Below are 24,453 nucleotides of genomic sequence, written 5' to 3'. Positions count from 1 at the left end.
CTACACCACTCTACCTGAAATCCAGCTGAAAGGAATAGTGGGTTCTTTTTGGGCCTTTGCTATAGCTCTCTCCTCTAGCCTTCTCATCCTTTGAGCCAACCTACATACATAGTCCTGGGCTTCTCGACCCTCACTTGTAAGTCCAGTAAGCTTCTCTACCTTCCATTTAGCCACCAAAAGTTCCACAATTTCTCTATAGTCCCTAGCCGTGTAGACCCCAATCCTTGATGCAACGATAGCAAAGTGATCAAAAAGATTATAGTCATGGCCATCATACATCAAATGAGCTGGCATTGAGATTTTCCTCTTCATCATGTCTGCAAAGGCTATCACCATATCATTAGGATCGAGCTCAAAAAGCTTCTCAGCTATTTTTGTATAAGCACTTTCATGGCGCTTCTCATCCGAGGCAATTATACCACATACTTGGGCAAGCTTTACGTCCCCATGTTGCATGGCTAGCTTGGCTGTGTTCCCATGAGAGATAAATGCTGCTCGTTCTTGAAATGATGTGTAAATGGTCCAAAGGTATGGATCTTCCCCAGTGCCAATATCCTAGATGCAAAATGCAATTAGACATTAACAAGAATTATATGAATTTTAAAACTATAGTTCTCCACCCAACATTATAACTTTTAAGGGCATTACATGTGGAAATTGTATAAGGAACATCTTAAGCAAGGTTATCTAAATGTAATATGATAGCAAGGCCTTAACTCCTCAATGGCAATATTAGGCTTAGATGCAAACTCCATGTGACATAGTGTTAAAGAGAGTTATAATTATTGTATTTGAATTAGGTTAACAGTTTAGTCAAAGACAGTGGTCATTAAGAAACTTAAATGAAACAAAATATAATAAAAATAAAACTTGAACATAACAATATTATAAAATAAATAAGCACAAATACATAAAGTTTAAAATTTTCATTCTATGAGTTTTCTTATTTTGAAATCATTATATGATAGCTTCATTATTAATACTATTAGCTACATCTTTTCAATATACACAATCAAATAATCATTAAACTAATGATTTCCTATTCAATTGCCAACACCTTGCCTAAATAAGTAACAATATAAACAAAATACATCATACTTTTTTTTTTTTTTTATGATATTTTCCATACATTTTTTTTTTGTATTATTTAAACTAATTATGATTAAATTGATGCAAAGTTCCACCATTTTTTTTAAAGAGAAATCATGACCAAGAGGTTGACAAGAACTTCTTTGTCAATACGCTCTTTTTAATTATTTCATCTTGATCATTAGGATAAAAAGATGAAACATTTTCTCATAGCCTAAGATCTGAAAAAATATTATTCAAGTCAAAACATAAATCTTACAATAGAAGTGATAACAAAAGAATAAAAGGTAAACTATAAGTTTATTCAATATATTCAACTTAGCATTAAACCATTATATTTAATCATGTTCAATAAAGTATTAATGCATTATTTTAGTGCATATGCGTATATACAAGATCTATCAGATAAATCCAACAAATTTAAGCTAAAGACTAAAACAAGCACTAAATCATTAAAAATTAAAAAATATGCATTTTTTATATAAAAAAATAGTGATTTCATTTTGAAAAAAAATTTAAAACATCACAAGCTAATTTTTTTGTTTGGAAATTTTTTGAGAAATGCTACATCCACAAAATTTTCATAACAAATCCTATGTGGCAATTTGTTACTGGTTATAATATATATACCACTGAAATTATTTTTTTTGTCCATTAGTAATAGCCAGTAACAATTGAACACTTAGGATTTATTGTGAAAGTGTTGTGGAAATGTTGTGAACATAATATTTCTTATAATTTTTGAAAGGTCAAATTTTATTTTTAATGGGGTCAAATTTTTATTTAGGATGTTCAAGTTTTTTTTTAAAATTTTTTTTTATAGGGTGGTCAACAACCCATTTTAATTTAAAATTCATATTTTTTAATATATATATATATATATATATATATATATATTTATATCTTTTCAAGTAGGGTGGTCCTGTGACCACCCTGAATTACACTTGGCTCTGCCCTTAGTCAAAGAACTTATTGCACTTTTGAAAATAGATTTGACTTACCTCCAATACAGTTTCAACTGAATATCTTTTTTCTTTTTTCTTTTTCTTTTTCTTTTTTTTTTTGTTTTAAATATACAATGACAAGTGATAGTAGGTTTTAATCTTTACATTTTATTTAGTTAGTGTGTGATGTGGCAGTTTCTCATTAAAATAAAAGGAGATTCCATTTAAAAAAGTATTGGAGGTAACCCAAATCCTTTGAAAACCAAGAAGTGATTTGATAGGAATTGCATCTATGTGATAATCAAAAGTGAAAATTAGAACAATTATGGGCAAAGAAGCATGAACACTTCAAAACCTTCAACATGTCCATGTTGGACAGGCTAGAGACTCTTCTTCATACTGGTCTGCTTTAATTAGATATGTTTTCAAAGATTTTAATAGTTGTTATTTATTTTGAAAACTTATACATAAAAATGAAATATGCCTATTAATATAATTAATTAATTAATACATCTCTCTCTCTCTCACACACACACATATAATTATATAAACATATATTTTTTTATATAAGATGGTGTAAAAGAAAAAAAAAATTGTTAAAATAAGAGTTAAATTATTAAAATCTCAATTTCTTATAATTTAAGAGGTTTTAAAATAATTATGTTGCATATCTTACCATTCTTGACTGAATCAAGTATTGAGTTGTCTTCTCAATTTGCTTCATGTCCACTCTTCCAGAAAGGAAAAGGTATTTATTGAGAAGATCACCATGCCTGTTTTCTTCTGCACTCCATGCCCTAGCCCAAATTGCCCAAGGAGTGTTATCTACACCCGTTTCATCATGAAAAAATTCTGTGGAATTAATTCGAGTTTGGTAAGTTGGAAGGGCTTCTTCTGTGATCATATTACCAACTAAGGCAACGAAGTACTCATCTGGAATGTCTCTTGTTCTCTTTCTTAGTTCATGGACTTGCTCAATAAATCCATCTAAGGTAGGATCTGGCAAAAAATCTTGTGGTTGCCAACATTCCTTAACAGGTTTTAGGAGAGTTAGGACATTGTTTTTAGCCCAATTCTCCATAGATTTGAAAATTTCAACCTTCTTAGGTGGCATGGGGCAAGCTAGGTTCACATTGAATTCACCAAGATGGTCTAAACCCCCTTCTGCTCCTCTAAATTCCAACAAAAAAAAGGAGAGAGAAGTAATTAATGTCAGGAAATTGAAGCTAAAATGCAATATGAAAACAATTGTTTGTCTATGTATATCTGTTTGGTACACATTATTTTTTTTAGCTTTATGAGAATGGAGTTGTTTAATTTTTTTACCTATGTTAAAAAAAAAAAAAATTCATTAAAATTGTATCATAAAAAAGCTGAAAATAAAATAAAGTGATTTCGATCTGCTATGCCAAATAGCATGAACAAATGCATGCACCATTTACTAATAAGGCATATAATTTAAACTCCTTGCAGGGGTTGATTTTAGGTGAGCCCAAGCAAAATGGGAATTGGCCCAACTAACCTCAGCTCAAAAGAGAAGGGAGTCAAGTCCAAAACTCATTATAGATGTCCAATAAAGGGTAACGACACAGCAAAGGAAACAACTCAAAAACACGAAGTCACAATAGCTAAAATAGATGAAAATACTTTCAATATCTATCAGTGTCAAATACAGCAAGATGAGGAAAGAAAATAAGATGGTAAAACTGTAAGAGAGAGAGAGAGAGCACAATTGTGCTGCCACATGTACAATATACCCTTAAGAGCTCCTATCTCAGATTTTCTTAAGTGTTTGAGTTGAGTAAGTGTCTTAGGTAAGATGGGTATTATTGGGTTATTAATGCAAGGCTTTGAATTAAATTTGGGATGCTCTTAAGATCCATGATAGGATGGAAAGCTTCAATTTTGTTTCTGCTTAGGTTTTATGGTGGGTTGGTTTAAGCAAAGTTTGGGTAATTTTTTTTACTAACCTTAATTTGTTGAACTCTTCTAGGCCACAATGACGCCTGGATAACCTGTTAAATTTGCCAAAGCTTGTCATAAAGCATTAAATGAACTTGGCATGCTTCTCATAACTAAATGCAGTCAGACCGAATTTTTAGTCACATAACATAGAGCAACTCTTGAAGGTATCCTTTTGCGTGTAAGTGGCCAGCAGCATATGGGTATATTCATAGGCCTTTATATTTTGTAAGTGTCACCAGCAAGGATGTCAATACCGTACCGGAGGCCGTACCGGTTTGGCCACCGGTACAATATATTTCGGATACCGATTAATACCGGTGTACCGTTTCGGGTTTACCGCTATTTTTTATATTTATATGTATGTATGTGTTTGTGTATATATATATTATAATAAATATAAAAGTTTACCATAAAACATTTCCTCAATTGAGAACTAGTTATTCATGGTTTTAGACTTTAGTATCAATTAAAAGGGAAAAAAAATAAAAAATAAAATAGAAAGCTTAAAAGTTACCATTACATACTAAAAAAACAAATAATACTAATAAGTTAATACAAATAAGTTACCATTTTGTCCTAACAAAAATTCAAAAACTACAAAACTTAAAAAAAAAAAAAAACTTTTTTCTGTACCGGCCGGTATTGCCCGAAATTGACTAGTACGGCCGGTATTTTTTCCGGTACGAAACAGGGGGGTCGAGTGTACCGGATTGCTAACCGGTACGGTATATTCCGGCCGGTACGGTACGGTATTGACATCCATGGTCACCAACCCACTTTGCTAGTGTTAAATCTTATATCTTAGGATTAGGACCATGTTAAACCCAAGATAGCCCCAATCTTTACCCTCCACACCTATTTCATTTACTTTCCCCACTAAAGTACATGGACTTGAACCATGCATACGATAAAATAAGATATTTCAGAGCAGAGATAATTGGTCCCAAGGGCTTTGGGATTTGCTTTGTGTGTGCGCATACGTACAATGTTTAAAGAGCAAATAAAATATATCAAGATATTATAATACATGATATGAAAATCAACAATTCAAATGAGTTATTGAACTATCTTTCATTCTAATTATGAAAAATGTTAGTTCTTGTGAAAAGATGAGAGAATTTGAAGTTTAATCTTACTTCTTGTTGGAGAAGAGGGGGGAAGTCATAGAAAACTTAGAAGATCTCTGAGTTCTCATCAGTGAGAGAGCATGTGTTGAAGGAGAAAAGTAAAAGTTGAAGGAGTTGAGTAGTAAAGCCATGTCTTCTCTTTAATCTCTCTTTTAGCTCCAGAACACCAAGCACTAAAAGATAAAGGGAATTGGTTAGTACTTAGTTGTTATGAAATTAGGAATATATATATATATAAATCAGTGAGGGGGAAGGGTAGAAGAAGACGTGTGGGATGGTGTAAAGGGTTTAATGTATATTCGTTTGTTTTTGTTTTTGTTTTTGTTTTTTTAGGGGAGTTTAATGACTTAATGGAATTTCATGATTGATTTCTAGAAGGATGATGAAAAGGTTACTAGTGTTTTTTTTAAATGTTGGATTTATTAGAAATCAATAATTATTAGGTGAATTTTTATTATTATTATTATTATTATAGACATGTTGGGATTTCAACTTATTATATATGTTTTATTATAATTACATTTTATTATCATGGCAAGAGGCAACTCATTTTTTGGAATAAGTAGGATTCAAACCTAGATTTTAGATTCGATATAAAAAACCACTACTAATTGAGTTCGCCTAAACTCATCTATATAATTAGAATTATTTGATTAAGGTTACACCCATTTTAGAGGGTCGATTCTTGTTAAATGTATGGAACCACAAAAAGTCTCTCTCACATTTTTAATCATTTACTCTTTATTATAATTTGCCTTGTCAGAGCATTATTAACGATCTCTTTAAATTTTTATATTGTTTGAAAAATTATCAGTATGTTATTTATTTTTTCAAATTTGGAACCATACCGGTCGGTATGGTCCAAATTTTTCTTTCCGGCGAGCAAACCGGTATAGGTAACCCCTGTTTCATACCGCTTTTTATACCGGGCTGTTTCGGGTTATTTTGGCTATTTCGGAAAGTTCCGGTCATTCCGGCCGAAATCAGTTCAGAAGAAAATTACCTCTTTGAAATTGATTTTTGCCGGTAGAAACCCATAGATCCGTGACACTGATACAATGACGAAGTTCCGGCGAAGCCCACCGCTGCATCATGTCTTCGTTCTGTTAATCTGCATCTCTTGTTCTTACTGGTTTGTCTTCTCTTCTTCGCCCAACACAGACTTCTTGTACCAGTCGTTCATAGCTTCTCAATGCATTTTTAAATCGTGTGGCTGTGAAGTTGTGTTTATTATTTTTTGAAGTAACGTGTGGCTTTGGTAAAAGTTAAAACTAATGTCAGGCGTTGAATTCACTCCAGATTTCACGTGGGTTAGGTAGAGTCTTTACCTTCGACTCTTTATTTTTTTTGGTTTGAGAAATATGCCTTTTACACTTGTTCAAAGTTTTATTATTAATCCTTATCAAAAAAAAAAAAAAAAAGTTTTGTTATTATTTTTTAAAATATAATGATTAGACAATTTAGGGGTCTGTTTGGATTGAACTTATTGTTACTGAAACTGAAAACTAAAAACTAAAAACACTGTAATAAAATAATTTTTAAATGTGTGAATAGTACCATAGAACCTATTTTTAATATTATTTTTTTAATCTGTAAACAGTGCTAAACAGTGTTCAACAGTGCTGTTGTCCTCTAAAAGTAACGCCTGCAGGGGGAAAAAAAAAAAAAAGGTTAAAATGCAGAACTCAAAACGTGGGTTTCAGCCGAATCCAAATCCAGCCTAGATTTACATGTAATGGATTGGGCTATTATTGAAGGATAAAATTGATGATGATCAAACTGAACCTAATATACTCAAAGATATAGGGTTGAATTCACGTGGTGTTCTTACCAAAAAAAAAAAAAAAAGAATTCACGTGGGTTAGGTAGAGTCTATACCTTCTACACTTTTTTTTTGAGAAATATGCCTTTTACACTTGATCAAAGTTTTATTATTATTATTTTTAAATATAATGATTAGACAATTTAGATTTAAATGTAATGGACTGGGCTATTATAGAATGATAAAATTGATGATGAATTGAGCCTAATATACTCAAAGACATAGGATTTAAAATACTATGGATTATATATATATATATATATATATATATATAGAGCGGTAACTCCGAAATGGTGTATTAGTATCAAGATATATCGTTTCATTAGCTAAACTGAAACGGCTTTCGGTACGAAATTGACTTTCTTGTTTCAAATACACTTTCCAACATGCTCTCTATCATTTCTTTATTCTATTTAAATATTATTTCTTCATTCTTTCTTTAATATTTTTTTTATTCTCCTTTCAATTTTCCTTCATTAATTTCTAAAAACTATATTCATAATATTTTTACAACACTTTCACAAAAAATCATTTGTGATGAGTTGATGTTGATTTTTATTTGAATGTACTATTAATTTTTTTTTCTCTTTCTAAAAAAATTATTTTTTCCTCACCAATATTAGCTAATCATAATCTACCAAGAGAGAGGTATTTAGAACTAGAGATTCCAACCGCATGAGAATCCTAGAATCTGAAGTCATTCTATTGCTAGATAAAGAGGCAAAAATGTGGGCATAGAGATCACGGATTATGTGGCTTAAGGATGGTGACCATAATACACAATTTTTTCACAGCAAAGCCTCTCAACAACATTGCCGAAATTACATTAGAAGTCTGTATGACCACACGGGTAGATGGTGCACTCAGCCAACACATATTACAGCCACAATCCTGAAATTCTATATGGAGCTCTTTACCTCAGCAAACACAGACAGCTTTGAAGAAGTGGTGGAGGTTATTCCTCGGGTAGTATCAGATGAGATGAATGACAAACTTATCAGGGACTTTACAATGGAAGAAGTTGAGACTGCCCTTAAGCAAATGGCGCCCATGAAAGCGCTTGGCCCCGGCGGTATGCCATCGCTTTTCTATTAAACTTATTGGTCTTTGCTTGGTTTGGATGTATCATATTCAATTTTACATTACCTTAATACCGGGGTATTACCTCCATCACTTGGACATTCATTTATCACCCTAATTCCTAAGGTAAAAAATATAGAATATGTACACCAATTTAGACCTATCAGTTTAAGTAATGTTTTGTATAGGATCTTCTCTAAGGTACTAGCAAACAAATTGCGAGATATTATGCCACTACTTATCTCTGATCACCAAAGTGCATTTATGTCAGATCGCCTAATTTTTGATAATATTCTAGTAGCCTTTGAAATATTGCACTATATGAGAAATCACACCAAAGGGAAAATGAGGTTTATGGCTTTGAAACTTGATATGAGTAAAGCATATGACAATGTTGAATGGGCTTATATGGAAAAAGTGTTGGAAAAAATGGGTTTTCATGAGAGGTGGGTGAAGCTTATGATGGTATGTATTACAACAACATCCTACTCTGTTTTGATAAATAGAGAACCTCATGGTGAGATCACCCCCACACGGGGACTTCGCCAAGGTGACCCCCTCTCCCCCTACCTTTTTCTCATGTGCACCGAGGGGTTGCATGGCTTGATAAGTAAAGCAGCCACTGATGGAGATATTAAGGAGGTTTCCATTTGCCATAATGGGCCTAAACTAACCCACATTCTTTTTGCAGATGATAATCTCATTTTTTGCAGATCTAGTAAAAGTGAATGCCAAAGCTTGCTTAATATCCTTGCAAAATATGAGAGAGCCTCCGGTCAACAAATCAATAGAACAAAGACCACTTTGTTTTTCAGCAAGTCCACAGATAATATGTGGCAAACACCAATCAAGGAGTTGCTTGGAGTTCCAGTTATCCACCATTATGAGAAATACCTTGGCCTACCATCACTTGTAGGTCAAAAAAAGAGAGAGAGCTTCACCCATATTAAACAACAAATTTGGAAGAAGTTGCAAGGATGGGAGGGAAAGCTTTTATTACAAGCGGGGAGAGAGATTTTGATCAAAGCAATGGCTCAAGCTCTCCCCACATACATTATGACATGTTTCAAATTGCTGGTCACCTTATGCCATGAAATTGAGTCATTGATTTGTCGATTTTTTTGGGGCCAAAGAGGAGATAGTAGGAAGATACATTGGGTGAAGTTGCAAGATTTATGTAGACCAAAGTCATAAGGAGGTATGGGCTTTAAAGATCTCTCATTGTTCAATGCTGCTCTTTTAGCAAAACAAACTTGGCGACTTCTTCATGATTCTCAATCCTTGCTCTATAGAGTTTTCAAAGCGAAATTCTTCCTAAACTCTACAATTATGGAAGCCAAGAATCCAGGCTATGCATCATATGGTTGGAAGAGCATCCTCAAAGGTAAGGAAGTGATTAAAAGGGGGGGCGACATGGACAACAGGGAGGGGAGATTTGGTCCATGTTTGGGGTGATAATTGGCTCCCTATTAAAAGCTGTCCAAAGGTTATCTCACCAAGGCCTGATGGTGGAGAAGCTATCATGGTAAGGGATTTGATGGACCCGGTCTACAGAAAATGGAGGGAGGATGTCATTGATGGGATGTTCTATGAGTTTGAAGCCTCCATCATAAAAAATATCCCTCTATGCAGATCCATTCAAGATGATGTACTAATCTAGCCCTTTAAGCCAGATGGATAATACTCGGTAAAGTCCGGATACAAGTTCTTACAAGATGTGCAATTGATGCAACAACAAGGACCGTCCAACTTTGAACCCATAAAGCCGTTGTGGAGAAAAATCTGGAACTTGGGAAAGTAAAACATTTAGTTTGGCGGGCTTGCAAGGATTCCATTCCTACTAAAGCAAACTTGGTCAGGCGCAAAATATTGGTGGATGATTTATGTGAAGCCTATAGACAGTACAAAGAGGATATGGTGCATGCATTATACCGATGCCCACTACTTGAACCTCTCTGGCGTTGCACACCCATATGGAACCATGATGCTCTCAAGAGGAGCATCTCTTTCACTGACATTATTGAGTTTTTTTTTGTAGGTGATAAAGATCCAGAGCTCTTTACCTTAGTGATTTGGAACCTATCGAACCGTCGAAACAATCTTCGACTAGGCAAACCAGCTCTACCATTGGACAAAATTCTGGATGTAGCTCGTGAAAAATGGCTCGAGACCTTCCTGGTTGAAGCACCAACGCTACCTCAAGGACCAACCACCTGGTCCCCCCTGGAGAAAATAACTACTGCGGGGATGGGAATCATTATCCGAAACAATGAAGGCCTTCCTATGGCTTCTTTATCACAGAAAATACCACTCCCAAACACAGTGATTGAAGTTGAGATCCTTGCAACATGACGAGCACTTGAGTTTGCCTTGGAATTGGGCTTTGATAACATGGTACTTGAAGGAGATTTTGAGACCCTGATGAAAGCTCTAAAACAAGGCAGCAGCAGTTTGGCACACTATGGGCACCTTCTACAGGACATTTTATTTCTTAGCTTGCATTTTCTTTGTGGAATTTTCCTTTATACGAAGACTAGGAAATAAGGTAGCCCATTACTTAGCGAGGAAAGCAAATTCTCTTACACATATGATGGCCTGGATGGAAGATGTACCACCAGACTTCCTTACTGTACTACTGCCTGATTCAAATGGCCCCACTTAATAAAGTAATATGATGTCTTCTTTCTCAAAAAAAAAAAAAAAAAAAAAAAAAACTAACACTTAAGATTTATTGTGAAAATATTGCGGTAGCATTTCTCAATTATAATTACTTATTCTTTATTTATTTCCCTTTATCTCCATCTATTTTTTCATCCATACGTTTTTTTTTTTTTTTTTTTCCCTCTTTGTTTTCTCCTCCACACATGTATACTTCTCATCTCTATCTTCAATTTCATTTTTTGTTTCTAACTCAGTATCTCCAGTCATACCTCTCTCTCTCTCTCCCTCTCTCTCTCTCTCTCTCTCTCTCTCTCTCTCTCACACACACACACACACAAAAATTGCCGGCAAGAAAGAGTTCAAATCGGCGTTCATGCATGCCACTTGTCTGCTCCACCACCGCTTGTCCGCCTCACCACCGTAGCTCAGATGGATTAGATTTGCTTTGTTTTTGTTGTTGTTGTTGTTGTTTTTTTTTTTTTTTTTTTTTTGGGATTAGTTTTAAGATTTTGATTGTGATTTGAGTTTGTATTTTGATTGTGATTGAGTTTAGATAGAGATGTTTGAGAGAGAAAATTCTGGAATGGTTGAGATGTTTGCAATTAGCCGTTGTGAACTTAAATAAAATAGATTATTTTATTCGGTGGTTTGAATTTTTTATTACAGTTAATTGTTTTGCTCATGAATAGTAGGTCATCAAACCAAGAGAGTGACATTCATTAGCAACCTTTTTTTTTGCTAATGAATAGTGAATTAAAGAGATTGTTGGAGCATGTTTTTGTAGGTTGCGCTCCAAATTTTGGGTTTAGAGAGCTTGTTGGAGATGCTCTCAAGTCATTCAAAATTAGATTCCCCAACAATCAACATTTTAACAAACATATTCGACTCCCCACTAACTTCTATCCCTCTGCAATGAGATATAATAACAGCAAATTCCCCAACAATCAACATTCAACAAATATATTCGACTTTGCACCAACTTCTGTCCTTCTGCAATGAGATATAATAACAGCAGGCGCTTTAACAATTGCCAATTGGAGACGACGACATCACCATGATTCAATTAAAGCAAGAGCTATGTCAACTTGGGAGTAGCTAGTAAGCGTTCGATCTCTATTATTTCATTTGAAAGAAGCCAGTGGGTTTGTTTTTAGGTTTAAGTTTGAGTTTTAAATTTGATTTTTTTAATTAATTTATTAATATAGTCCTTTAGTTTCTGTGGGTACGATGGAAAAAGTTTAACTACAAAATTAGTTGTAATCTTAGGCTACCTTATTCAATAAAATAAATATTACTACATATTTTAAAAGAGTAAACATTCAGTCCGGGCGTGGCGTAAAACCAGTGTTTTACGCCACGCTAATGAGAGCTTGCCACGTCAAAAAAAACTCCAGACAGCAAAAAAAAAATAAAGACTCTCCCACAAAAAACCCTTCACGCACGCACAGACCTTCCTTCACAGCCTCCTTCAAGCTCAGAAAAAACCTCCTTCACGCCGAACCTCCACAACCTGCTCGCACGCTCGCCGGTTCACGCCATTTGCTCTGCTTCCTCTCTTCCTTCACGCCGAACCTCCGCCACCACCACACAGATCGCCGGTTCACGCCATTCCTTTGCTTCCTCTCTTCCTTCATTAGAACAAACAAACACTCACCCTCCGTTCTCATCAAAAAGGAAATGCTCAAAATTTGAAACTTTCTGATGAAGCAAACAAAAAATCCGAACACCCAATTCGAAATCCAAATTGGGGAAAAGGGAAAATCATGAAAAACAAACCTTTGGATCGTAGCTCACGGCGGCTCCGGTTTGTTTCCAAGCTCCCGCGAACTCTTCTTCTTCGAAATCGTTCTGCTCCGGCAATCTGTGTGGTGGTGGTGGAGGTTCGGCGTGAAGGAAGAGAGGAAGTAGAGGAATGGCGTGAACCGGCGATCTGTGTGGCGGTGGTGGAGGTTCGGCGTGAAGGAAGAAAGGAAGTAGAGCAAATGGCGTGAACCGGCGAGTGTGCGAGCAGGTTGTGGAGGTTCAGCGTGAAGGAGGTTTTTTCTGAGCTTGAAGGAGGCTGTGAAGGAAGGTCTGTGCGTGCGTGAAGGGTTTTTTGTGGGAGAGTCTTTATTTTTTTTTTGCTGTCTGGAGTTTTTTTTGACGTGGCGAGCTCTCATTGGCGTGGCGTAAAACACTGGTTTTACGCCACACCAGAACCGAATGTTTACTCATTTTAAAAATCTAATAGTTGAATTGCATGTTCTTTATGTTTTTAATATACATGTCAAATTTTGTATCAATCGGATATTATTTACTATATGATCTACAAACTTATATTTTATGCATAATTTTAATTAATAAAAACTTGCAATTTAAATAAATTGTAGATCACATAATTATTGATTTTTAATTTTCTAGAAATTTTGCAAGTAAGGAGGATATAAGAAGAAAATATAATCTAATAGTAGATTTGTCAAAATTTACTTTCAATAAAAAAATATTGAGTAAGGTTGTGTAGCCTAAGGTTACGATTAATTTTGTAACTAAATTTTGTCCGAATACCATAGTGGTGAGAACTATCATTATGCAATTCAAATCCATGATGCAAAACCACCTCGGCAAAGATTGTTGTTCTTTTTCTTCTTTTTTTTTTGGATGAAAAAAAAAAAAAAAAAACTTCATTGAACAGAAAAACAAAATACAATCTTTTTTTGGCAAAGATTCTGGTTCCCTGCTTCATAAAGTCTCCCATATTAATAAGCGTAGTGCCTTCTATCATTTTAGTCACAAAAAAGAAGAAGAAGAAAAAGCGTAGTGCCGGCTAGTGTACAGTTTATATTTAATATTTATATAGTGTCTCTATCATTTGGGGTGGAAATTAGGCATCTTTAGGATGTCATCCAATGAAGATAATTTTTTTTTAGTCCAGTTAAGATATGTTGCTTTAAAATTTTAATTTAAAAAAAAGTTACTTCAGAAACTACTAATTATTTATTTTGGAAAACCCATTCCTTCTAGGTACCGTAAAACACAATCTTTGGTACCGTGTTTAAATGGAATTTCAGATGCTTGTCCTATGTCTCCCATCAAGTCTACTGGGCAATAAGTACGTTTATTTGGATGTTATGCTACGGCATTAATCTTCTTCTTTTGCTCCTTATCCTTAGCTTAGAGGAATAAAGCAAAGATTTGCAAAGTCAAATAGGAAAACAAAGATGACTTGTGTAGGTTAGCTTGCACATTGGGATTGGGAAAATAGAGAAAACCTGCGTAGGGAAGAGTTCTAGGGAAAGAAAGAAGATTTGTTAAACAACTGAGGAGAGAGAAAGGAGGTCTGTGTTTAATGAGATTGAAGTTTTTGAATTATCGAGTTTTAGAAGAAAGGAAATCAGAATTTTTATTTATTTTTTTAAAATAATACTGACGTAAAAAATTATAGAAATTTTAGATATTTCAGTTTTATATATATATATATATATATATTAATTAGGAACACAGTGGGAAGCAAGGAAAACCAAAATGTTAATTTTAATACCTAAAGTGTAATTTCACAAATAACAATAAATGCCCAATAAGTTGGAATTCTAGGTAGCCACTGTTGGATTAATTGAAAAGACAAAGGATAAATTATATATTTAGTAATTAACTTTGATACTGTGTGTTAATTTAATTTCTAACTTTTCAAATATATTAATTTGATTCTTAGTTTTTTGGTATTGTGTTAAAATGTATGTTTTTTACTGTTAAGTGATGGATGAAAAATACTGATGAGACTTTTTATACAGCATATAATAACAAGTGTATTGCAATGTGGATTAAAAAAAAAAAATTTAAATAAAGAATTTGTTAAAATATAATATATATTTGAATCAAAATTGCTTCTTCTTTTTTAATTAAAATTTTCTTTAAAAATTAAAAATATGACATCATTCTAGAATGTTCTTATCACTTTCTCAGCATCCTAACAGAAAATCTAAACCAGATTTGAAACTTATGCACCCTTTAGACCAGGACCCACTATAACCCCTCTCCTCAACCACTTCCCAAATCCAAGTAAACCATCATTGCAAAATTTTTGCATTTTCAAATCCCAACCTGAAAATTATTCAAACAATTGCGATCTTCTTGACGGTATGGATGTTGAGGAGCAGGACAAGAACGCTGACTAAATGGGTAATATCACCAGCTAATCTGAATATATTCATTTCTATGTTCTTTGAGTTCTTGTCTTCGTTTATTTCTCAAATTAATTGTCTTCATGTTAAAGACATTCGAGCAGTGAGTGATATTAGTGATGGAAAACTCAGTATCACAGACTGAGTAATAGTGAACACAAGTCAACAATCACGGCTAGAAACACAGAAAAGAAAATATCTGAGAAAGTGTGAGAAAGGGAGAGAAAGTCAAAGAAAGAAGCAGAGAGAGAGAGAAAAAAAAAAAAAAAGATGAATCTGGAAACTAGTATTGATAATTAATTAATTAAGTTAACTGTCCACTTTATGCGGATCTAACTCCTGAAAATGTGGAAGGTTGTTAAACCTGTTAAGCTAAACCACCAGCTAAGTCTTGCGCCTAATCTAACATCCCTTTGAACAGAACAACACGCACCGTTTTACTTAAAACAAAACAAGCCTCGGTAAAGCAAAATGTTGCGTTTGGTATTAAGTGAAACCGCGCGTTTACTATTCTTCTTCTTCTTCATGTTTGGGCTTCTTCTTCACAGACGCAGGACTGTGCTCAACAATTTGTACCTCCCTAAACGCAATATGGAAATTGTGCTAGCTTCAAAATTTCACCAATTGATTCCAATAAAACCAAAAACAAATGCACTTCATTTTAATGAATAAGAATAATTAGCTGCGTAGGGCCCTTGCCGTTCCAATCGACTAAAATATTCTTTGTTTAATTTGCATTAGCTTCTCACACTGAAAGTTGACTGGTTTTCTTTTCTTGCTTCCTATTTTTTTATACTTATTTTCTTTAAAAAAATTTATTTTATATGGCAGTACACAGTGCCAAAAACTTGTTTACCAAAATATAATTTGATAAGAACCAGGATAAACCTACAAAGACTTATATGAATGTAGGAATATTAATTAAACCTTAACAAAATAAATAAATTGATTTATTTTGAAATTAAATAAAATAAAGATGTACGTTTTTAGATCCTTTAAAACACAACCAGATTAATCTAGTTAATTAACCAAGTGATTACTTAGTCAAATTATCAAATCTAGGTTAACACACATATATCATATTATTGACAAGTGCGGAAAATAAAGAACACAACGATATGATAACCCAGGAAAACCAAATCGGTAAAAAACTTGGGGAAGATTTAATCTACCTATCCTTAAGGTAAAAGAAATCCACTATGAAATAATTGAAATTTACACAATAGCGACTTAGACCACTAACATCTTATTGCTACATCGTGTAGGAAACTTACTACCACGACCACGTGACAGTTCCGAGTCCACGGACTACTTCTTTCTTGGATTCCCAGCAATCACAAGCACTTCCGCTTGTATATATTTAGGCTCTTGAAACAGCAATTGAATTGTTCATCAAGTTCTTGACATAATTTTGATTCTTGATAACCCTAAGTGTATGTGAAGGCAACCACCTCTAAATCTCACAGAAAATTCACACACATAGCATAAAGAGCAACAAAGTGTATGTGAAGGCAAGCACTCCCGCTTGTATATCTTTAGGCTCTTGAAACAACAACTGAATTGATCATCAAGTTCTTGACATAATCTTGATTCTTGATAACCCTAAGTGTATGTGAAGGCAACCACCTCTAGATTTCATAGAAGATTCACACACACAGCATAAAGAGTAACAAAGTCCTTAAAGAGCTTTTGGGTACAAAACCCTAGATCTACAAAAGAGGTACACACTTCTCTCTCTAAAAAACTTATAAAAATGTTTTAGGATTTCCTTTATATATAAGAGTGTTTTACTTGAAACCCAATACGTTTAAATAGAGTTTGGGTTGAATTGGAAGTCTGCAGAAAAATAAATATGCACGTGGTTCGATCGATCGAGTCTAATTTTTGATCGATTGAGCCTTGCAGATTTAGTCCAATAAATTCTGCAATCACCCGATTCCAATTTTACAAATAAACATACTTTGAGTAAGCCTAAACTTAGACTCTATGTTTTAATCATGATTTGACAACATAATACAAAATTGAAGTTCTAATACATTAGTTCCTAAAGTCTTAGAACCTAACAAAAGAAAATGATTAAACTAAGAAAAGATATTATTAAAGCGGTAAAAATATGTAAACAATCAAAAAAAAGAAATTATAAAGTTTTGGAATCCACCTTATAATTCATATAAGCAAATATTTATGATCATTAATTTTTTCCAACTACTGCATGATAATCTAAAAATCAATCTTGCTATCAAGGAAAATATTTTCACTAAAATATCTATTTAAAAAAAATCTAAAGCATGCTGTTCTTCTTTCCTAAATATAAAATCAAATCATCAATTATATCCATTGACAAACAAATTACAAGAGATCGATCCTTTTTTTATTCCCAAAAAAAAAAAAAAAAAAAGAGATATCCAATTTTAAAATCAAGAAATAGCAAACCAAGCATTCAATCAATTAAGATAAATCCAAAATTATAAGAAAAACTTGATTGGACTCATATTAAAAATCTTATCTTAGTTAATTGAGATAAAGCAAGAACAATTTAAATCATTAAATAACAACTATTGAGTATTGTGAGAAAAATTAAATCTCATAAATAAAAATGATAGTCCTTAACAAAATTTCATCCTCGACCTTAATTATTGTAGGGTCACGATTCGTGGCGGACCGTAACAGTGTCGGGTTCGCACGTAAAATGGCCCTAACAATATCATTTGTAGAGCGTGGGTTTGAAAGGCTAGGCCTTGATCGATAGGCGATGGGTTTTTCATGGTGTTCATACAAGGTTAAACGATCGTCACCCTAGAGTACTTCTCCTGGAGGTGGGCTGGGAGGCTCTCGTTTTTGGCCATTTTTTCCCAGCCCCTTCCCAAAGTTACTTAGTTTTCCTTTTATACTCGCCTGTGTTCATTATCATTCATCCACGTGTAGGGTCAATCTTTACATGGCTGATACTTATCCCATCAGTCCATCCCCCAAAGTCGTTGGGGGTGGTTGTAAGAGCCAAAGAATGCGGCCCTGTCGGGTTCAGAACATTAAATGACAATAACAGCAGCTTTTCCTGGATATTTTAGATCTTTCTTCCATGTTCCAGTCCTATACCGTTTTTACCCTTCCCTTTGGGGGTACTGTGGGTCTGCCGAGGACTGAACTACCCTCGGCGGTACCCAAAGGTTATTTCGTTGAACTTGGGCCATAACCCTCCTCGGCTTGGGCCTTTGGACTCTCCCTGGGTAGATGGGCCTGGCCCATAAGTCGTTTGCGCCCCACAATTATAAATTTAGCTACACATGGTAATTAAAAGAAAACATTAAAAAAAAAAAAAAAATTACTAAACATCAAATTAAACAAATAAATAAAAATAATTGTCATGAAGGAAAGTCACAAAACAGCCGCGGAGTAATCTTTCCATTTTTAACCCTCCATCCTTATCGAACCCCAAAGCCCTCTGACAACAAACTCTTGACTTTTCCCTATAATTGTAACCTTTATTTCTGCTTTTGGGTAATTAGCGATGAGAAAGTATTTCCTTATTCTAGCCATGAATGGAAGATCTTTATCTTTGACGAAATGGGCAGCAAAGTTGAGGGTAATAAATGGATTTGACATGCACCTTGTGGCACCTTCCCTTTCGTTCTTTTGAAGTGTATGTGGGCTTTTGATGGGTAGCACTGAGTATTAGGATTTGTAGCCTTCGCTTGTTTAGGTTCACTACTCGGCCTTTGTGGGCTTTTGATGTGGGGCTTGGTTTACCAAGCTCAGAGTTGTAGGCCTGTTTTTATGGGTAGCACTTATTTATTAGGATTTGGAGTCCAAACCATGTAATTATTTAGTGCACCCATTGTATTGCATTTTCCTCTCACATAAATTTGAACCCCTCACTTGGCACTTATGAGAGAAAAGTGCGTTGCACCAAGTGCACTAAATAATTTCTTAGCTTAGGCCTAAGCCAATTTTAATAATTTTTTTTTTTTAATAGATAGATAGTGGGAGAGAGGGAGATAGGATGCAATCCTTTAAAATTCTTAGGTGTTGGTTAACATAAGTGAGGGTGGATTTAAAATTTGAATATCTCAATTGAAAACACCAAAAGGTGTTAGTTGAGTTACAAAACTTCTGGTGGGTAGAAACTAACTTAATAGATTAAGATTCTCTAAAATTCTTAGTATTTTTTTCACCATAAAGTTTTTAATATACTAACCATTTATTAGTAACTAGCATGTAGTCCGTGCTTACGCACGGAAATATTAACAATTGTGATGATAAGATGTTTATCTTAGTAGATTCAATTTCCACATTGAGCATTATGAATGGAAGTAACTTAACACCAACATTTAAAAATCAAATTGGACACATAGCACAAAATTAAACTACAATTAGAAATCAATTTGATTCAATTTGAATTCTAAAATTGAACTTCAACTTAATATAATATATATGATTATATTTTTGTCACTTTTAACAAATTAACAAAATATTAATCCAGACACACTAAAAACTATTAAAAAATAAGAATTAATCATTGAGCTTGGAATCTTCTTGGAGGCGCCAATGAAGCGCTAATGTATGAGAGTGTGAAGCAAGGAAGAGTGGGATTGAACATTGTGTTTGAACCCGGCCTTGCTCTAAAAAATCCGTAAGGAGGAGGAGAGGGCAGTGTGTGGATCTAGTTGGTAGAGGTTGAGAGAGGAGGAGACATGGGATGAAGATATGGAATTAGGAGGAGATGATGTTTTACTTTTATAGTCTTTCTCGTTGGACTCCTTGGTTCTGGTTGTGGGATTAGAAGAGCTCCAGACTCTATTGAGATCACCCATAAAAGTGTGCAGATGAGATGTTCTTGCTTAGGCCAATGAGTATTATTATTGTGGTTTTCTTGGCTTCCGTGTTAAATGTTAATGCATCATTTATTTGGGCACAAAAATTAGAAAATTTAGATAAGATACATGACACAAAATTGGAGTCCAATTTATAATCTCCATGAAAGTGTGCAGGTAAGATGTTTTTGCTTAGGCCAATGAGCATTATTATTGTGGTTTTATTGGCTTCTGTGTTAAATGTTAATGCATCATTTATTTGGGCACAACAATTAGAAAATTTAGATAAGATACATGACACAAAATTGAAGTCAAATTTATAATCTAATTAAATTTTTTTTTGAGTTTTGGTTAGGACAAGTGGCGCAAAATTGAGAATCCAATTGAAATCTAATTGGATTTTCTCTCTGCTTCACCTATTATTATATATATAGACAATGGGATTATAGTGGTGGTGCAATTAAGTGTATGTAAAATGATTACCAAAACAACCAATGTGGTAATGCAATATAAGCTGTCACATCAATCTAAAGACAATAAACTTTGGAGAATAATTCTAACATTTTTCTTAAGTAAAATCTTTGGTTACAGTTAAATAAGACTAATTAAGTAAGAATAGTACCACCTTATCCTTTATGATTTAACACATGATTTGTACTTCATTTTGCTCATATAATCCGACGTTAGGATTTATTTATAATTGGTAGTTTATTTCATTTGTAGCAGAGTGACATTGTGTGGAATTATTATAAAGAGAACTAAGCTTCAAACCACCCTCCCCAATTATTTTAATATTTAAATTATCCACACACAAAAAAAGCAAGTAAAATAGAACCCATCAAATCTAGCTACACCACTCTACCAGAAATCCAGCTGAAAGGAATACTGGGTGCTTTTTGGGCCTTTGCTATAGCTCTCCCCTCAAGCCTTCTCATCCTTTGAGCCAACCTACATACATAGTCCTGGGCTTCTTGACCCTCACTTGTAAGTCCAGTAAGCTTCTCTACCTTCCATTTAGCCACCAAAAGTTCCACAATTTCTCCATAGTCCCTAGCCGTGTAGACCCCAATCCTTGATGCAACCATAGCAAAGTGATCAAAAAGATTATGGTCATGGCCATCATACATCAAATGGGCTGGCATTGAGATTTTCCTCCTCATCATGTTTGCAAAGGCTATTACCATATCATTTGGATCAAGCTCAAAAAGCTTTTCAGCTATTTTTGTATATGCAGTTTCATGGCGCTTCTCATCTGAGGCTATTATGCCACATATTTGGGCAAGTTTTATGTCCCCATATTGCATGGCCAGCTTGGCTGTGTTCCCATGAGAAATAAATGTTGCTCATTCTTGGAATGATGTGTAAATGGTTAAAAGGTATGGATCATACCCGTGGCCAAGATCCTAGGTACAAAACGCACATCAAGTTAATCCATACAAATTTTAAGAATAAAAATCTCCATCCAACACTGTAATAGTATAATAAGGAACATCTTAAGCAGGGTTATGTAAATGTAATATGAAAGCAAGGCTTAATTCGCCAATGGCTATTTTAGGTTTGTGATGCAAACTCCTTGTGACAGTGTTAAAGAGAGTTGTAATTATTAATTGTATGAGTTAGAGATTAAAAGTTGGTCAAAGAAATTATTTCAATTTTGAAAACCAGAAATTATTTCAAGCTTTACTTCCCCATGTTGCATGGCTAGCTTGGCTGTGTTCCCATGGGAGATAAATGCTGCTTGTTCTTGGAATGATGTGTAAATGGTCCAAAGGTATGATTATCCCCGGAGCCAATATCCTAAGTTCAAAATGCATTAGACATTAACATGTTGAACTATATGAATTTTGAGAGTGTAGATCTCCATCCAATAACATTATAAATTTGAAGAGCATTTCATGTGGGAATAACATAGCAAGGCTTAAATCGTCAATGTTAGGTTTTAGACGCAAACTCAATGTGACATTGTGTTAAAAGAGAGTTATAGCTAATGTATTTGAATTATGTTAGAAGTTTGGACAAAGAACTGACTGCAATTTTGAAAACCTTGAATTATTTTGATTGGAATTGGACCTATTTGATAATCAAAACTGATAATTAGAATAGTTAACCCCTAAGAAGCATGGATACTTCAAAACCTCTAACATGTCCATGTTGGACACGTTAGGAACACTTTTGCATACTTGTCCTCATTAATTGGATATATTTTTTAAAATTTTGATAGTTGATATTTATTTTGAAAACTTATAAATAAAAATGAAATGTGCACATAAGTAAATAAAATTACCTAATATATTAATTCATTGTGGTATCTCCACCATATCGAGTCCTAATTTAAAAAAAAAAAAAAGAATTATCATGTTATCATGTCTCATGTCTTCACAAAAAATATATATAACTATTTAAAACTTTTTTTCTTGCAGACAATAGGTGCTTAAGACTAAATCATGTTAACTTTTTTCTCTCATAAATTTATTTAAGTTTTTTTTTTTTTTTAATTTTTTAAAAATAATTTTAAGGTGTAAAAGGAAAAAAATTGTTAAAATACTAGTTAAATTATTAAAATTGTCTCATGTCTTCACAAAAATATATATATATAACAATTTAAAACTTTTTTCTTGCAGAAAATAGGTGGTTGAGACTAAATCATGTTAATTTTTTCTCTCATAGATTTCTTTATGATTTTATTTTATATTTTAAGGTGCAAAAGGAAAAAAAATTGTTAAGATACTAGTTAAATTATTAAAATCTTCATTTCTCAAAAGTTAAAAAAGTTTTGAAATTCTCATGTTGTATATCTTACCATTCCTAACCCAATCAAGTATTGAGTTGTCTTCTCAATTTGTTTCATGACAACTTTTCCAGAAAGGAAAAGGTACTTATTGAGAAGATCACCATGCCTGTTTTCTTCTGCACTCCATGCCCTTGTCCAAATTGCCCAAGGTGTGTTATCTACACCCATTTCATCATGGAAATTTTCTGTGGAATTAATTCGAGTTTGGTAAGTTGGAAGGGCTTCTTCTATGATCATATCACCAACTAAGGCAACAAAGTGCTCGTCAGGAATGTCTCTTGTTCTCTTCCTTAGTTCATTGACTTGCTCAACAAATCCATCTGAGGTAGGGTCTGGCAAAAAATCTTGTGGTTGCCAACATTCCTCAACAGGTTTTAGGAGAGTTAGGACATTGTTTTTAGCCCAAGCCTCCATAGATTTGAAAATTTCAACTGTCTTAGGTAGCATGGGATGGGCTTTGTTCACATTAAATTCACTAGAATGGCTTAAACACTTTTCTGCTCCTCTATTTCTAAAAAGAGGGGAGCAATTAATGTTAAGATGTTGAATCTAAAATGAAAAACATGTCAAATTAAATACTTATGAAAACAATAGTTTGTTTATGTATATTAGTTTGGTACAGATTAATTTTAGCTCTATGAAATTGTAATTGTTTAAAAAAACTGTACCTAGATAAAAAGTAAAAAAAAAAAAAAAAAAAAAAAAAAAAAAAAAAAAAAAAAAAAAAAATTTATAAAAGTTGTATCATGAAAAACAAATGTGATTTTGAACTACAATGCCAAATGCATCCATCATTTATTGGTAGGGGTTGATTTTGGGTGAGCCCAAAAGAGAATGGAAGTCAAGTCCAAAATGCCTTCTAGACATCCAATAGAGGTTAATGGTACATAGCGAAGAAAACAACTCGATGACATCAATTCACTAGAGGTAAAGTAGATTAACCAATACTTTTGATATTTGATAGTGTCAAATATAGAAAAATGAGGAAAGTAAAGGAGATGGAAAAAGAAATAGAGAGCACCATTGTGCTACTGCATGTACAAAACACCCTTAAGTGCTGTTATCTTAGATGGTGTTAAGTGATTGAGTAGAGTAAGTGTTTTGGGTAAGATGGTTATTAACTGGATTATTAATGCAATGCTTTGTAATAAATTTGAGATGCTCCTAGGTTCAATGAAAGGATGGCAAGCTTCATTTTTGTTTTTGCATAAGTACTAGGGTGGGCTGGATTAATCATAATTTAGATAAATATTTTTCTAACCTGGTTTTGTTGAACCCTTTTAGGCCAAAATAGTACTTAGAGAACCAAATAAATCTGCCAAAGCTCATCAGAAAGCATTAAACAAAGTTGGCATGCTTCTCATTGCTAAATGCGGTCAGGTAGAATTTTTAGTTACATAGGGCAACTTGTGAAGGTATCCCTTTGTGTGTAAATGGCTAGCACATGGGTTTATTAATGGTTGCTCAAATTATGCCCACTTTGGAAACTTTATATCTTGGACCATATTAAACCCAAAATAGACCTAATCTTTACCCTTTGCTTTCCCCCATTAAAGTACCCGGGCTTGGGCCATGTGTAGGATGAAATAAGATATTACTAAACAAATATAATAAATCATGATATTATAATACATAATGTGCAAATCAACAATTCAAATGATTTATTGATCCATCTTTCATTCTAATTATAAAAAAAAGTTAATTCTTGCTCAATAAATCCATCTGAAGTAGGATTTGGTAAAAAGTCTTGCAGTTGCCAACATTCCTTAATAGGTTTTAGGAGAGTTAGGACATTGTTTTTAGCTCAATCCTCCATAGATTTTAAAATTTCAACCTTCTTATGTAGTATGGGACGGGTTTTGTTTGCATTGAATTCACTAGGACTGCCTAAACACTTTTCTGCTACTCTAAATCCAATGAAGAAAGTGAGAGAAATAATTAATGTAAGAACGTTGAAGCTAAAATGCAAGTCATGGTCAAATTAAACGCAATATGAAAACATACAT

General features: G+C 33.7%; 3 protein-coding genes across 3 annotated transcripts; all 3 read right to left on the bottom strand.

Moving 5' to 3' along the window:
- On the bottom strand, nt 1–3,147 carry LOC115965390 (stearoyl-[acyl-carrier-protein] 9-desaturase, chloroplastic-like). Its single transcript, XM_031084597.1, has 2 exons — nt 2,710–3,147; nt 1–555 (listed from the first exon to the last, which is right to left on the bottom strand). Exons 1-2 carry the CDS (start codon nt 3,145–3,147, stop codon nt 1–3), a joined length of 993 nt encoding a protein of 330 aa, XP_030940457.1.
- Nucleotides 3,148–20,368: 17,221 nt separating this feature from the next.
- LOC115963739 (stearoyl-[acyl-carrier-protein] 9-desaturase, chloroplastic-like) lies at nt 20,369–22,948 on the bottom strand. The gene is made up of 2 exons (XM_031082877.1): nt 22,457–22,948; nt 20,369–21,059 (listed from the first exon to the last, which is right to left on the bottom strand). Exons 1-2 carry the CDS (start codon nt 22,892–22,894, stop codon nt 21,000–21,002), a joined length of 498 nt encoding a protein of 165 aa, XP_030938737.1. The 5' UTR covers nt 22,895–22,948; the 3' UTR covers nt 20,369–20,999.
- On the bottom strand, nt 20,505–20,960 carry LOC115965028 (stearoyl-[acyl-carrier-protein] 9-desaturase, chloroplastic-like). Its single transcript, XM_031084238.1, has one exon. It carries the CDS (start codon nt 20,958–20,960, stop codon nt 20,505–20,507), a length of 456 nt encoding a protein of 151 aa, XP_030940098.1.
- Nucleotides 22,949–24,453: the final 1,505 nt, after the last annotated feature.

This window comes from Quercus lobata, chromosome 10 (assembly GCF_001633185.2).
Source record: "Quercus lobata isolate SW786 chromosome 10, ValleyOak3.0 Primary Assembly, whole genome shotgun sequence".
In the NCBI taxonomy this organism is placed as follows: domain Eukaryota; kingdom Viridiplantae; phylum Streptophyta; class Magnoliopsida; order Fagales; family Fagaceae; genus Quercus; species Quercus lobata.
This window is presented reverse-complemented; position numbering and strand designations above follow the sequence as displayed.